The sequence below is a fragment of the Chiloscyllium plagiosum genome, unplaced genomic scaffold (genome assembly GCF_037043375.1).
Source record: "Chiloscyllium plagiosum isolate Xiang-an unplaced genomic scaffold, Cpla_swu_hap1 HiC_scaffold_34, whole genome shotgun sequence".
Lineage (NCBI taxonomy): Eukaryota > Metazoa > Chordata > Chondrichthyes > Orectolobiformes > Hemiscylliidae > Chiloscyllium > Chiloscyllium plagiosum.
This window is the reverse complement of record NW_028270172.1, coordinates 35688551-35705934: the sequence shown is the minus strand read 5'-3', so window position 1 is coordinate 35705934 and position 17384 is coordinate 35688551. Positions and strand designations below refer to the sequence as shown.

Below are 17384 nucleotides of genomic sequence, written 5' to 3'. Positions count from 1 at the left end.
CTTATTAAATTAAAAGTTATTTTCCTATTGAGTATGAGTTTTGTTAAGAGTCTTTGATATAACTAGAAATTTGGGTATCTGACATCCAACTGTGAAATATGCACAATCTTCCAGTCCCTGTGTGAGGAGGAGGTACTGCCACTCATTCCACAAGTGAACAAATGTTGTTATCATCTTATTTACACCGGTCCATTGACACTAAGAACAGATATCTCCAATTCTTCTGAACAAATGGCATCCCAACGCCCACCGTGGTCAGGCACTTTCCTGCATATCCAGTAGCAAATGTGTCACATGTAAGGCTACAAGCTTTCTCAAGATATGTGTAAACTTACCAAAGTGTCCACACAATCAGTGCTACGTTGATGGAATAAAATACTGACAGTAAACCACTGTGAATGGCACCTCCCCTTCAAATGTTTCATATCACAGGATTTGTCCTTGCATACTTGAGGTTCAGTGTGCAAATAAAGCAGCTCTGAATTGCTGTCTTCCACTGATCACTATGAATGAATTCAGTAAGGTCATACCCAGGTGTCACTTTTGCATTAGCTTCTGATTATATTAGCTGACATGACAAGGAGCCAATGGCTGTGAACAATGCAATGGTCATTGGATGAGGCCGTAATTGGTAAACTATGTTCTTGGACAATAAATGACCTGCTAATTAATCACAATTAGATTGCAGATAGGCGGAGAGGAAGCATGATATATCCAGTGCATTTAGCAGGGCCTTGCATGAAAGCCATTTCCCTCTGTTCCCAAAAGAAATAAAGGTGTCCTCTGGACAATTAAGGATGGACAGTGAATGCTGGTCTAGCCAGTGATGCCCACATCCTGTGAATGAATTTTTTTTTAAAAAAGAGGAAAGGTAACTTACACTCCCCACTGTACGTGAGGTTACAGCCTATATTTTTGTAACTGAGCCATTGACTTCATGTCGAAGATGGCAAGGTTTCAACTTCATGCCTTTTGTAAGTGACTTCCATAATCTGCCTGAGCCTCAGGATGATTCTCTCTGCTCCCTCTCACTCCCACCCAAAAAAAAATCCTTGATGTTCCCTTTTGTGTTGTCTCTGGAGGCATTCCAGCTTTCCCTGCCCCACTCCTCCCAAGGTCCTGGAGCTCGTATCCTCTCCTATGCTTTAAAATCCCTCCCTTCTATCTTGAATTACCACCTTTCACTGCAATCATTCACTCAGTAACCCGAGTCACAGGCTGACGGCATTTAACTAAGCACAGTGTGAGTGACTGCTAAGAAGTGAAGCCAAGAGCAATAAGACGCACCCCGTTTCGATACATTAGACATGTATGTTTGCTCCATACACAAACCATCCTGGCAGAAGCATGTCAGTCGCAGATGTCCCTGAACTCCAAGGTGAAGTCCTGAAGGGCTGAAATGGTGTGAGAATTGAATTGCGAGCACCCATTGTTGACACAATGAAGCTGGTGTTATGCTGATTTCAACTTGCATAGATGAAGTCAGCTTAATGCCTCATGCAAAAGATGGAATAAATTCTGAAATGGTTTTTGACTCAAATAAACTGAAGAAATATTAGAAATTAAACTTTAAATTTGTTTATATGCACATATTTAGTCAGTGTTATCCTTGCTAACAATTTTAAAGGAAGAGTTGTGCATTTTGTTCTCTTTTTGACAGATAATAAAGGCTGTAATTACTCCAGAGCATCTTCTTATCCTTGATTATCGACAATCAAATCTGGAGCAGTGGCTTTTGAAGGATCTGGCATTGCAATTAGCTGGAGAAGGTCAACTTGTCACATACTCTTTGCCTTTTGAATTCAGAGCCATAGAAGCAATACTTCAGCACAGGGTTAGTGAAGTGAAAAGTATTTATGTTACAGAAGCTTCAAAATTGATTGCTTTGAAATTAGTGTTCCTAAAAATGGAAACTCGTGTCGTTGGGCCAATAAAGTGTTTGAGAAAGTGATTTGTTTCACTACATTATCTAGCTTTGTGTAGAGCTAGGTACCTTTCTCCAACTACATAGTTACATTTTTGGAAATGAATTATTTGCCCCCCTCAGCTTTGCAGTAAAGTTTTGTCCTTGATGGGTATATTTCATTCACTTATGGTATCATCGCCACAAATGAAATTTTAGTTACAAATTCTTCTTGCAGGTCAGTTACTGGATGCAATATATGATGTTTTTATGTGGATATTCACTGATAGATAAACATAAGTGAGTGATTTCCTTTTGCGTTCCTTTCCTGTCAAGCCATCATAGATTTGCTCATAGTGACCTTAAACTATGGGAGATTTGATAGTAAGGGTATTAAAGCCATGCTCTGGATTAGAGGTGCTGGAAAAGCACAGCAGTTCAGGCAGCATCCGAGGAGAAGGAAAATTGACGTTTCGGGCAAAAGCCCTTCATCAGGAATCTGATGAAGGGCTTTTGCCCGAAGCGTCGATTTTACTGCTCCTCGGATGCTGCCTGAACTGCTGTGCTTTTCCAGCACCTCTAATCCAGAATCTGGTTTCCAGCATCTGCAGTGATTGTTTTTACCTATTAAAGCCATGCAGCTAGTCTGACTGTTTTCCACTCACTGGTTAATGTAAATATCTGTTCTTTTTACAAAAAAAGTCCCACCTCAAATCAAATTCTTCCCACTTGAGTAAACATTTAACTTTAAATTCAAATGTACTGAGAGATGATAAATAAGTTATCGAGGGAAGTGGTAAAAAGAATGTTTACCTCTTGTTATGCTAAATTTTGTTCGAATTCTAGAATGACTATTCTGTACAGACAGATAACAATCCTTGTGTTAGGTTCTGATTAATGGAATGATTATTTGTCCTCCCTAATGTTATAACATGATTTTCAAGCTGTCAGTTCTGAAAATCTAAGTATAATCAAATTCTGAAAGCTTTCTTAGTACAAGACTTTGTAATGTTAAAGGCTAATTACAGGCAGCTTTACTGAAGAGTTGTGTGTGTGGTGCTGGACAAGCACAGCAGGCGACGCAGTATCCGAGGAGCAGGAGAATCCATGCTTCATTCCTCATGAAGAGCTTAGGCCCAAAACGTTGATTCTCCTGCTCCTCGGATGCTGTCTGACCTACTGTGCTTTTCCAGCACCGCACTCTCGACTCTGATCTCCAGCATCTGCAGTCCTCACTTTCTCCCAGCTCTTCTTAAGATCTTTGTTAATCTCAAGATATATCTTAAAGTAGCCACGTGGAAGTGGCAGAACAAGGGAATTCAAATTTTCAATTTTTGAGTGAAAATCTGTCAAATGAAAATCATTACAGCCAATTGCAAGAGTGCAACCAAATGGGAGGATTCTACCAATCCCATGGATCATTCCTCCTTTACTAGTGACAAAGCCCGGGAATATCATCCCTTGATGTGCTGCTGAATGACAGGCTCTTGGCCTCATTCTGTGTATCCTAGACTGGGAAAAAAGCTGAGAAAAAAATCAGAAATTAATTTGTGTAACAGAATTTGTGGCCTTGAACAAACAAGGTATTTTAAATATATCAGCACCTCCATGAACAAATATGCTCTTGTCCTTCAGAACATATGACTGAATTTACCATAAACAATGTCACACTTTATTTATCAAAAAAAGTGGTTTATCTAGTATGTTTCACATTTCTTTTGTCTATCCTGCCAAATATTACCAAATTTTGATTTCACTGTTGTAGAAAAAACATAAATAATCAAATACAATTAACTGCAGCAAGCTAAAATTATTTTCAACTCTGATCTGTAGCATTGATATATATTTAAACATTGGATGAATATATTTAGTGTTTATTTTGCAGTAATTAGACCTTATGTCATGAAAGAGCTTGGTTTTATTTGAGCAGTGAAGTAATATTATACATATTACATGACATACTATCTTCCTTATAAACAGCACACTGTCTAGCTGACCATGCTACCTGACAAAGGAGCCGTGCTGCGAAAGCTTGTACTTCCAAATAAGTCTGTTGGACTATAGTCTGATGTCGTGTGATTTTTGAACTTAGCAGCACAAAGGATGCAATAAGAGAAACCTTAACTTTTAACTCTGGCCCTCCCTTAACACCATCCAAGTATGAATATTTCCCTTTCATGCATCAGAAGTCACCTTTCTTATTCAATTCCCTGGTTGTGATTGATTACCTTAACCCATTTATACCAAGATGACTGGATATACTGATTCTAGTTGGCACATTTTGAACTGTCCAACCAAGGACAATTCTATGTTCTAATTCACTGTCTTCTACAACAATCCAACTTCGTCTCCATTTACATTTTTGAGGAAATGTATTCTTAAGATTTTGTGTATTGTTTTAAATCTAAAGACAATAGAAATTCTTTGTGTAGAGTGTGCCCACGTTTCTGAAAATAACCTCTTTTGTCTCCAGATTAACTTTCTACAATCAAAACTAAATGAGTTACAGCCTCAGATATTAGAGACATTAGAAGCTCTTGTGGACCACAAACAGCTTTCAATTGATCGAAGCAATCTGCATGTGTTACTTCAAGCCAGTAAAAAGTAAGACTAAACCAATCACTATCCGAATAATTCATGAATGCAGCACTTACCAAACACTTTCTTCACACTTTAGATAGTGTTTCCTATGATATAAAGATTAACAATTTATCTTTTACTACATTGTTCTACATTGGAAGGGTTCCAACTGTTTTCTTATCACCTATAAAGGATGTCTAGTTTCAGATTTACGCAAATCACACCCAGCTCTACCTCACTGACGCCACTAACATAACCTTTGTCTTTAAATTGTAACACTGCTTTTCCAATATCCCCGGCTTTTCGAACGTTGGCTTTAAGCCAATCTGCTTTTACAAGAGACCTACTTTAGTACCTGTTTTCGCTAACCGTAAGAGGATTTTTGCTTTTACGAGAAAGCACGCGCAGTGAGAGTGGCGCCACCAAGCGCCTTCCCTGGGAACTACACTCAGCTTCTCAGCATCAAACCGCCATAGATTTGAACAGTGTCTGTGAACATCTGTGCTTTATCTCGATTTATTTTGTGCATCTGTTATCAAAATGTGACCTAAGGTATCCTGTACCTCTCACCACCCCAGCCTCTGACGGCCTTTACTATATGTTAGTGTTAGTTTAGGTTTTGTGTGTTATTTGGTATGATTTGGTAGGCTTTTTTTGGGGTCTGGGAATGTTCAAAGATTTTACCCATTTAAATGAATAGTTATTGCTTCTTCGCTTTGTGCCATTTTGGCTTATGAATGGTTTCATCAGAACGCTCTGCTTTTGGATAGCAGAGGATACCTGTATTCAGTGCTGAATGAACAGAAATTATTTTCCAACCAAATTTTGCTTTTGCTTTCTATCCCTGCTGCAAATGCCATAGTCCAAACCACCCATTATCCCTTTCTCAGCGACTGTCTGAGGATTAACCAGACTTGTTGCAATCTTTGTGTCGTATTTGACTTTGGAATAAGCTTCCACTCCATCACTAACATTGAATTCTCATTCTTGTTTTCAAACCCTTCCGTGGCCTCCCACCTTCAATAGTTAGTTATGAAATAGTTGCAAAATTGCTATCCAGCATTCCCACTCCTAAACAAAGGAGAAGCTATCCCTTCAAAATCTTCCAGCTTACAACCCTTCAGGAATCTCCAAACATTCTCCAATTTTGGCCGCTTGTGAATTCCTGAATAAAAGCAGCTCCAGGGTTGATGATGCCTTCAACTCTGCAGGGCCTCCCTTTCTTTTTTTTTATAGATATTTTTATTAGAAATTTAACATTTTTACAAGTTTACAAAAATAAACAAAACTCTCAGATATAAACATTGATATACAATTAGCTCAAACATACAATAGCCAAAATTTGACAAAAAAAAACAAAACAACAACAAAAAAAAACCCGAAAAGAAAAAAAAAACAAACAAACAAACAAACAAACAAAACTCAACTATCTACTAATCTAACCTACAACTAACCAGGGTGTATATTTAAGTCTCTTACATGCTCGGGATGTGTTAGCATCAGCTATGATAAAACCCGTATTCGTGCGGGATTCCTCCCCCGAGGGGCCGCGGACCAGCCAGGTTTGTAATCTCAATTAAATAAAAGCCCTTGTTAGGATAGCCGAAATATCTGTATTTATGTAATTCAAAAAGGGCTGCCATATTTTATAAAATAATTTGGTCTTTCGGTGCACCATATTTGTAAGGAAGTCAAGGGGAATACATTCCATAATTAGTCTGTGCCAATTTGAAAATCCAGGGGGGCCCTCCGCCACCCAGTTCATCAAAATATTTTTCCTTGCACAGAAAGAAAGAATAGAAAATAGTCTCTTCCCGTACGTGTCCAGGGAGGGAAAGTTCGAAAAGCCCAAGAGGAGAGATACGGGGTCCACTTTTATTTCCGTTCCTAAAATTTCTGTCAGGGTACTTGCTACTTTAGTCCAATATCTACGGATCTTATGACAGGTCCATAAGCAATGTACAAGAGTGCCCACCTCTATTTTGCATTTAGGACACATTGGAGATGCTCCTGCCTTAAATTTTGCCAATCGAACTGGTGCTATATGGGCCCTATGAAGTATCTTCAGCTGGATAGCCTGGGTTCTGTTACAAATAGTAATTCTTCTAGCATTTTCCCAGATATCATTCCACGTTTCTGTGGAGATTTCTAGTCCCAGATCCTGATCCCATGTTTTAAGCAGATTATCCATATCTCCCGATACTTCATCATGTAGCAAATGATAAATATTACTGACGGAAGATACCCCCACTGGTCGTAGGATACTACATTCTCTATCGGATTTATAAAGACTATCTAATAACGTAGTCTTCTTCTGTATAAAATCTCGAATTTGGAAGTATCGAAAGAGGTCTCCATTGGGTAATCCGAATTTCTGACGCAGCTGTCCGAAAGACATCAGGACCCCATCTTTAAATAAATCCCCGAGACATGAGATACCCCTGGATCTCCAGAGTTTAAAAGTGGCATCTGTTAGCCCCGGTTGGAATCCCCATGCTCCTACTATTGGTGCATAGGGGGATGTTTTATGTGAATTACCCTCATTTTGCCGCATTATATTCCAAGCCTTGATTGTATTCAGTATTATAGGGTTTTTACAGTGATCTGTAATGATTTTCCTCTTGTCTGAGAATAAAAGGTTAATAAGTGGGTATTTTACTTGAGAAGCCTCGATGTCCAACCAGATTGATTGTGGATCAGACAAGACCCAATCAGCTATGTAACTTAATAGGGAACTTAATTGATATTTCCTAAAATCTGGGAAGTCCAATCCACCCCTTGCCTGTGGAAGCTGTAGCTTCTTCAGCTTAATGAGGGGCCGCCTATGGTTCCAGATAAAGGAACTCAGCCAGCCGTATAATTTACATAAAGCCGTCCTCGGCAGCATCACCGGAAGCATTCTCATAGGATATAGGAGACGGGGCAGGATATTCATTTTGATTAATGCTATTCTACCCAACCAGGAAATTGGCAGGTCTCCCCATCGCTGGAGGTCCTGCCTTATCCTTTCCAATAAATACACAAAATTAGCCTTATACAACTGACCAAATACTGGAGTAATAAAAATGCCTAAATATAAGAAACCCTCCAGGGACCAGCGAAAGGGAAAAAGGGAACCGTCCGCTAAGCAGGGTATCACAGCAAGGCCACCCATTGGCATAGCCTCCGATTTTGAAAAATTAATTTTATAGCCTGAGAATGCACTAAATGTATTAATAACTTGGATTAAGCGAGGTATGGACATCAAAGGGTTACTGAGGAATAGAAGAACATCATCTGCATAAAGGGTAATTTTATGTTTACCTGTACCAATCCTTGGGGCCACTATATTAGGATCAGCTCGTATAGCTTCTGCTAGTGGTTCAATTATTAGCGTGAATAACAATGGCGAGAGGGGACATCCCTGACGGCAGCCCCTACCCACACTGAAGCTATCCGAGCCTAATCCATTGGTAACCACAACTGCTTTGGGATCACTATACAATGTTGAGATCCATTTGGTAAACACCTGTCCAACACCAAACCTCTCCAATGTGTAAAACAAATATGACCATTCGACCCTATCAAATGCCTTTTCCGCGTCTAATGAAACCACTACTCCTGGTATCTTTCCCTGATGACAAGCTTGAATCATATTCAGAGCCCTTCTAACATTATTGGATGATCTACGGCCCTTAATAAACCCCGTCTGATCCTCCTTTATAATATGTGGCAGTATCCTTTCTAATCTCAGTGCTAACGTTTTAGAGAGGATTTTAAAATCTACATTTAGCAAGGATATTGGTCTGTATGATGTACAATCTTCTGGGTCCTTTCCTTTTTTAAGGATAAGAGAGATATTTGCCTCTTTCAGCGAAGGCGGGAGACAGCCCTGACTATATGCATAGTTATACATGTCCATAAGTGGACCAACCAGTATTTCTGTAAATTCTTTATAGAATTCAGCTTGAAAGCCATCTGGGCCCGGCACCTTACCATTTTGAAGGTGCCTAATTGCATCAACTATTTCTTGGGGTGTGAGAGGAGCATTTAGGACCGATACTTGTTCCGGAGTTAGGTCTGGAAAAGTCAAATTTTTAAAAAATGACTGCATCCTCTTCGTCCTATCTTCACAATCCTGTGATTTATATAACTCAGAATAGAATTCTCTAAAGGTCGCATTAATCTTTTTATGATCATGAGTCAAAATACCCGTACTTTCCTTGATAGACATAATAGTCTGAGGGGCCTTTTTTTTCTTTGCAAGAAATGCTAAGTATCTACCCGGTTTGTCGCCATATTCATATAACCTTTGCTTTGCAAATAATATTTCCCTCTTAGCCGTTTGAGTAAGTGTAGTATTTAGAGCTGTCCTAAGAGCTGTAATCCTTTGCAATTTAATAATAGAGGGTCTATCAGTGTATGCTGTTTCAGCCGCTTTTAAGCGGGCTTCAAGCAGACGCTGTTGTTCTCCCTTTAATTTCTTCTGGGTCGCTGAGTAGGAGATGATCAAGCCTCGCGTGTAAGCTTTGATGGTCTCCCACATCATTGACGGGTTGCTAGCTGTACCTGAATTAATTTCTAAAAAAGTTTTAAATTCTTGAGAGAAGTACTTTACAAATTTACTATCTTTCATTAAGAAGGGGTCCATACGCCAATGCCGAGGGGATGTCCCACTGTTCCTCGCCTTAGTTTCCATATATACAGCAGCGTGGTCAGAAATTGCTATATTACCTATTTTACAGGATGATATGGAATTTAAAAAAATCGAGGGGGCAAAAAACATATCAATTCTGGTATGACATTTATGTGGATTAGAGTAGAAAGAAAAATCTCTACCCTGTGGATGAAGACATCTCCATACATCTACTAATCCTAATTCTTTGTTCAGATCCATCAATTGTCTAGATCTGGGAGATACTCCTGCAGTACTCTTGGGAATCCTGTCTATTTCCGGATCCATAATACAATTAAAGTCTCCCCCTATAATTATATGACGGGCATCAAAAGCCATCAATTTTGAAAAGGCTTCCGTTATAAATTTAAAGGGGTGTGCCGGGGGGCAGTACAAATTTAAAATCCCATATTCCTCTCCATTTATGAGGGCTTTAATCAAGATATATCGTCCAGATTCGTCTTTTATCTGCTTTAGGATTTTGAAAGGGAAATTCTTCCGAACAAGAATAACAACTCCCCTGCTTTTTGAGCTAAAAGAAGAAAAAAAAGCCTGATCAAATCCGCCCTGTCGTAATTTCAAGTGTTCTTTATCTGACAGGTGTGTCTCCTGTAGGAGAGCTATATCAACTCTTTCCTTCTTAAGATTTGATAATATTTTCTTCCTTTTAAGTGGCGAATTACTCCCCTTGACATTCCAGGTGCACCACTTAACCGACTGATCAACCATAATCCTCTGGGCCAATCCGAGACCCCTCGGGAGGGGGAACCCTATCCAGAACATCCCGAGCATGGAACATGTAAAATTTACAAAAATAAAGCCTCTTTAATACACCCACAACAATACAGTAAAAAACTATTTCTAAATAAAAAAAATATAAAACGTATTTAAGTGGAGACTTTCCCCCTTGTTCCCAGGGGGCGTCACTTCCTCTCCAAAAATCCCTCATATCCTCTCCCAACCAATGCCCCACCCTTGACCCAGGCACTCCTCAATAAAATGAGGAAAATTCAAATATAATACAAAGCTAGAGTTAACAGTGAGCACCCCACCCCCACCCCTACCAACACCTGGGTATATTTGGTAATGTTAATACCATATATAAACATATAACTATAAAATTACCAGTTCAACAAATAATAATTAAATATAATACAAAATAACGAAGGGAAAAACAACCCCGCTCCTAAAGACAGAGGTAAAATCGAATAAGGTAACCACCTCCCCCCACCAACATTAACCAAATCCCCCAGCTTATATATACATATATATACATACACATACACACACATATATATATATATATATATACATACATACGCACACACACACATATACATACATCCCTCACATATACATAAAATAATAACAGAAAACAACTCCAAGGAGGGGGGGAGAAAATCAAATCCCTCTCCCCACCCCCCATAATAATATTAAGCAGTAAGGTAAGAAAAAAAAAGGGAGGGAATATAAACCAAAGCGGGGGGGGGGGGAAGGCAGACCAACATCCATTATGTCCTACAGTTTATCTAAGAGAGTCCAAGAATTCCTTAGCCTTTTCTGGTGATCCAAAGTTATATACAGATCCTTCATGGTTAAAGCGTAACATCGCTGGGTAGCGTAAGGAGTACTGAACATTTAAGTCCCTTAAACGCTTCTTCGCCTCGTCGAATGCCTTCCTCTTTCGAACCAGAGCCGGGGAAAAGTCCTGAAATAGCATGATCTTGGATCCTTTGTAGATCATAGCTTGGGGGTCTTTTCCAAGATTTCTAGAGGCTTCTAGGAGTATCTGCCTCTCCCTGTAGCTCTGCAGCCGGAACAGGACTGGGCGTGGGCGCTGGTTCGAGCCGGGCCCGCGTATTGCGACCCGGTAGGCCCATTCCACCCTTACCTGGCCTGATCCAGCTTGCAGATTTAAAAGTTGTGGCAGCCACTGCTCCAGGAATGCTGTAAGCTGGCCTTCCTCTTCCTGTTCGGGAAGGCCCAGCAAACGAATATTTTTTCGACGACCTCGATTATCGAGGTCGTCAATATGATTTTCCAAGGTCCGGACTCGCTGCTCGAGAGTCCGGACCTGATCCACGGCCGATTGAGCGGTTGTCTCGAGGTCGCGGCCTTTAGCTCCGCCCCTCCGACTCGGCGTTGAATTTCTTCAATCTCACGGTCGTGCTTCTGCAGCGCGGCCGACAGCGACTCCCAACGATTTCTGGATTCGACGATAAAGGCATCGATCTTCGAGTCAAGCTTGGAAAGCATTTCTGCAAGACTTGCTACTGTTGGTAAGTCCCCCGGGGCGGCTGTGGACGCCTCTGCTGCAGCTGGAGAGTGTGGGGGAGGGGTTCCTGCCTGCTGAGAGCTGCGGGCTCCCTTCCCTTTAGTCATTTTAACTTAGGATTAAGTTGCTTAAATGTAATATTACACAACTAATTGAGTTACTAAACTATTATAAATAATTTATAAATGATTTGGTGAGCTTGGTAGGGGGTAGGTGACCCACTGTGCCCAAGTCTTGGGAGGAGCACTATAGACTCAGTCTTACTGGGTCGCCGCCATCTTGGATCCCCCCTTTCTTTTAAGACAAGCCTCCAAGACTATCTCTTGGAGCACGCCTTTGGTCACCTTTCCCAAATCTCTTTTAAGTGATGCATTGTCAACTTTTTGTTTGCTAATGTTTCTATGAAAAGTCAACTATGCATGTTTTACTCTAGTTTTTGTTCGAAATACCATATGTATTTCAGGGCAAAAGAGCCTAATAGTTATCTGGGAATAAATTAATTTACAAAAAGCAATGTAAATGCAAGAAACAGTTCCATATTATTTGAATTACATAAAGATTTCACAGTATTTTCTGAATCTAAGCAATCCAGTTTCAAACTTCAGATTCATTTAACTGAATCTTGAATTAGCGAGTTTGAGAAGGTTTGTACCTCAGGTTGAGGTGCTGGATGTAGGTTTGCTTGCTGAGTTGGAAGGTTTGCTTTCAGCTTTCCAAACCTGCCAGCTCAGCGAACAAACCTACATCCTGAATCTTGAACGAATGTAGCATCACGCTTCAACATTACCCTTCTCTGCTGTGATGTGAAAATACTGTTGTCAAAGTGAACTAAATAGATGGCCGAGAGCTTATATTTATCTCCAATTGAAAGTCCATTCAATCAAACAATTTAGAGATCTCTCACCTTAAATATGCGCCATTGGATTACTGAAAGTACAGTTGTAAACCCAAACTAACCGCGTTGTGAAGCATAGTTCAACTGGTATAGAAACAACCTATTCACCTGAGAGTCTTGCAGATCAAAGCATTGTCCATTGTCTGCCAAGTAAGGTCCTTGTGTGACCTTGGTGAAACTCTGTCTCCTGTCATTTTTGTTACTGCAGAAGCTGTCTGAACTGATGCATTTTCTGCTTTTATTTCCAATATTGTTTCAATATTAGTGTTTATTTTCTGATGATCTGGCCTGCATCTTTACATTGTCTGTTGTTCATAAATAAACTGTTTACTGGAAAAGGATTCACAGTTTGATTAATAACATTCAAAAGGTACTGGAGGTTTAGAACAGAAAATGTAGCTGCATGCTTCAGACTACAAAGTTTGGCTAGGTGTTTAATAATAATAATGAAGAAAACTAGCCTGCAGCAAGACACTAACAGGCTGGTCAGGAGGGCAGGTAAGTCACAAATGGAGTTAAATCTGGAAATGTGTGATGTAATTCGTTTGGGGAAGGCTAACAAAGCCTTATGGGAAATACATAATAATTGGTAGAATGCTGAGAAATGTAGAGGAACAGAGGAAAATTGGGAGTGCATATCCACAAACTCTGGAAGTAGCTGGACTGGTAAATACAGGCGGGGGTGGGGTGGGGGGGGGGAGTGGGTGGGTCACAAATACATACAGATGCTTTCTTAGCCAAGTAATCAAAAAGTTGATAGGGTAAAGGTAAAATCACCATAGTCCCACCAAACCATAGGGCTGCTCTATCATTAGAGAGATGACTTGTGATGAGTTTAAGGTGAGAGGAGTGATTGAGAAGTAAAGTTCTTCATCATAACCTCATCTGGAGTGAGAATTGAGCCCCTCCTCTTGGCATCAGTCTGCATCATAAATCAGCCATGCAAACAACTGAGCTAACTGATCCCCTGAGAGCAGGAAGGCTGTGCTGGAGTTATGCAAACATTATTTGAGCCACAGCTTTAGTTCTATGTGGAGTTCTGGTTATTGCAGTATTGAAAAGATGTGATTACACTAAAGAGGGTATAGAGAAAACTTAAAAGGATGTTGCTTTCACCAGACTATTTTAATAATGAGGGAAGAGTCGATAAGCTAGAATTATCTTCTATAGAACAAAGGAGGCTGAGGGCAGACCTAAATGAAGGGCATGAAATTAGGACATATATAGATAGAGTGGGTAGCAATGTCTCATTTGGTTGAAGGATCCAAAACAAAGGGCATATATTTAGGGTAAGGATGAGGAGGTTCACAGGGGATTTCAGGGGAATTGTTTTAATGGTGAAGGTGGTAGGAATCTGGAATTCACTGTCTAAAAGAATGGTAGAGTCACTTGGATACTTGAAGGGAGTTAACCTACAAAATTATGGACTAAAAGTGGGAACTGGGAGTAAGCTGCAAGATTTCTTATCGCCATTATGGACATAAAAGGCTGAAAATCCTCTGTATGTGTTTCATGTTCATTTGATATTTTTCTGTCCTGAGGAACCCCCACAGCAATACCCTGGGACTGAAATGATTTGCTTTTAACAAACGTAATTATTTTTTCTTCTACTAGCTATGACTCCAACCAGCAGAGAGTTTTCCCCTTCTCATTGACTTAGACCTCTTGACGCCATACTCTGTAAAATGCTGTGTTCATGCCAAGGGTGATCACTGTCACCTCACCTCTTGATTGTAGATGATTTGCCCATATTTGGACCAAGACTATAACAAGGTCAGGAGCTGAGTGACCGTAGTGCAACATTTAGAGAAGGTTTTATTATTTTTGTTGTTGTTGTTGTGCAGTATGACTCTCTGACTCTAATTGTGGCACAATATTCCACAATAGAGGAAGGAAAAACAAAGGCAGGATTTGGAATTTGGGTAGGGTGAGTACAGTAACTGTATTTGCATCATACATATAGATTGCTTAAGTATTTATCTTTGTATATGTCAGTTGCTACTGTTTGTACCTCTATGCGATGTGCTAAGTTGCACTGTAGCACATGCACTGGTAGCAGTGTGCATCCACAACGTAATTTTTGCATGAGCAGTTTCCTTTGTAAATTCCAATGTTGATATTTGAAATGAGGTGGAATATAGGAGCAAGAGTAGGTCATTTGGCCCCTTAAGCCTTCTCTGTTATTCAACACCAATGCTGTTTACCTGAGCTGTCCCTATATCCCTTGATGTCATCAGTATTTACAAATCTATCAGTCTCTGTCTTACTATACTCCAATCCCTAATGTTTATAAATTGAACACTTTTAATGTAGGGAGGTGTTAAATGTTTACTAAATATGTAAAATGCAACATAATTAAATGCAAAGATTTTTGTCTATTTTATTTCGTAGCTTATCTGAATTGGAGACGGATATAAAGGTCTTCAAGGAGACACTGCTGGAGATTCTAGATGAAGAGAAACAGATAGAAGAGCTTTGTCTCAGCAAGTGGAGTGAGCAACATGTTTGGTTTGTGTACAGTTTTACTTATTCTTACCTGCGTTAATCGTCTCAAGTACCCCATGTTGGCTTAAATCATCAACACACTTTCTTGTGTGGAATACAATCTAAATTCAACAAATGAAGATGTAAAGCTGACAAATGATGCAAATATGTTTATCATCAGATGCAAATAGTATTTTCCCCACAGAACCAATCCCTAACAGAATAAATCAGGAGAGAGGTAAATAATATGCAAGTGCTCAAGTTCTGACAAATTATAGAAACTGGGAGTAGGCTCAGAAAAAATCTGGAAGAGCTCAGCAGGTCAGGCAGCATCTGCAGAGAGAAATCAGAGTTAATGTTTTGTGTCCATTGACCCTTCCTCAGAACTTCTGAGGAGTCACTCGACCAGAAACGTTAACGCTGATTTCTCTGTACAGATGCTACCAGACCTGAGTTTTTCCAGCAAGTTCAGTTTCTGATTTACAGCATCTGCAATTCTTTTGGTTTTTATTTCGTAGGGGTAGGCCATTCTGATCTTCAAGTGATCTACATCCTTCAATATGATCATGGCTGATTCTTTATCTTAATGCCATATTCCCACTTCTTCACCATACTCCTTGATGCCTTTAAAATCTTTTTAAAAATCACTACCTTTCTTGAATATATTCAATGACAACCTCCATAGCCTTCTGTGATAGAAAGTTCCACAGGTTCCACAGGAAGATATATATTCTCATCTCAGGTCTAAATGGTTTGTGTCCCCTCTTTCTGAATTTCCCCTACCTGGAACAAGATCCTTTTTGTACTAGTCTGTCCAGCCCTGTTAGAGTTTTTACATGTTTCAATCAAATCCCCCCCCCCACCCCCTCATCCTTTGAACTCAAGTGAATACAGGCCCTGTCGAAACACACTCTCCTAATTGGACAATTCTGCCACCCTCAGAATCAGAGCTGAAAATGTGTTGCTGGAAAAGCGCAGCAGGTCAGGCAGCATCCAGGGAACAGGAGAGTCGACGTTTCGGGCATAAACCCTTCTTCAGGCAGAAGGGCTTATGCCCGAAACGTCGATTCTCCTGTTCCCTGGATGCTGCCTGACCTGCTGCGCTTTTCCAGCAACATATTTTCAGCTCTGATCTCCAGCATCTGCAGACCTCACTTGCTCCACCCTCAGAATCAGCCAAGTGAACCTCCCTCTATAATAGATATAGGTTGGCAGACCAAAACTGAACACAGTTTTCCAGGTGTGGCTTCACCAAGGCCATTTATAATTGCAGAAAGACTTCCCTATTTCTGAACTCAAATCTTCTTGCAATGTACCACTTGTCTTCCTAATCGCTTGCTGCACTGCCTGTCTAGGAGAAAGTGAGGACTGCAGATGCTGGGGTTCAGAGATTAAAAATGTGTTGCTGGAAAAGGTCAGCAGGTCAGGCGGCATCAAAGGAGCAGAAGAATCGACGTTTCGGGCATAAGCCCTTCTTCAGGAATGAGGAGGGTGTGCCAAGCAGGCTAAGATAAAAGGTAGGGAGGAGGGACTTGGGGGAGGGCGTTGGGAATGCGATAGGTGGAAGGAGGTTAAGGTGAGGGTGATAGGCCGGACAGGGGGGTGGGCGCGGAGAGGTCGGAAAGAAGATTACAGGTCAAGAAGGCAGTGCTGAGTCTGAGGGTTGGGACTGAGAAAAGGTGGGGGGAGGGGAAATGAGGAAGCTGGAGAAATCTGCATTCATCCCTTTTGGTTGGAGGGTTCCTAGGCGGAAGATGAGTCGCTCTTCCTCCAGGCCATGGTCTGGCGATGGAGGAGGCCAAGGATCTGCATGTCCTTGGCGGAGTGGGGGGGGGAGTTAAAGTGTTCAGCCACGGGGTGGTTGGGTTGGTTGGTGCGGGTGTCCCAGAGGTGTTCTCTGAAACATTCCGCAAGTAGGCGGCCTGTCTCCCCAATGTATAGGAGGCCATATCGGGTGCAGCGGATGCAGTAAATAGCCTGCTTCACCATTCATTAAGATCATGGCTGATCTATCCATCATTTCAGCTTCTCCCACCTTCAATATCCCCATAACCCTTAATTCCCCCACCATGCAAAAACCCCATCCAATTGTATCTTAAATATATTTAATGAAGCTGCCTCTACTACTTCCTTGGGCAGAGATTTCCATTGATTCACTACTCTCTGGGAAAAGCATTCCTCCTCATCTCTGTCCAAAATGTACTACCCACCCCCAACCTCCCCCAACGGCCCCCCTGCAATCTTGAGACCTGCCTCTATCTTATCTATTCCTTTCATAATTTTATATGTTTCCATAAGACTCCCTCTCATTCTTCTAAATTCAAGCAAGTACAGTCCCAGGTGGCCCAACCTCTCCTCAAAGGGTAACCTCCTCATCTCTGGAATCAACCTGGTGAACCTCCTCTGCACTGCCTCCAAAGCCATTCTATCCTTCCTCACATAAAGAGACCAGAACTGCGCACAATATTCCACATGGGGCCTTACCAACGCCTTGTACAATTGCAGCAGAACTTCTTTGCTCTTAAATTCAATACCGCTAGCAACAAAAGCCAATATTCTGTTTGCCTTCCTGATTACCTGTTGCGTCTGCAAA

The 17384-nt window shown here is 40.8% G+C and overlaps 1 protein-coding gene across 3 annotated transcripts in view; it reads left to right on the top strand.

Annotated features, from left to right (window-relative positions):
- Positions 1–17384, top strand: part of mrs2 (magnesium transporter MRS2) — a 48768-nt gene that overhangs the window by 8845 nt on the left and 22539 nt on the right. For 2 of the 3 annotated variants that reach the window (XR_006315902.2, XM_043719170.2), the window contains exons 5-7: positions 1661–1834; positions 4377–4507; positions 14699–14815. Coding sequence is in view for 2 of the 3 variants with exons in the window: in XM_043719170.2 (XP_043575105.2) it covers positions 1661–1834; positions 4377–4507; positions 14699–14815 (422 nt within the window). In the remaining variant the exon portion in view is untranslated. The remainder of the gene's footprint in view (positions 1–1660; positions 1835–4376; positions 4508–14698; positions 14816–17384) is intronic. The other variant, XM_087978603.1, reaches the window with a different exon arrangement.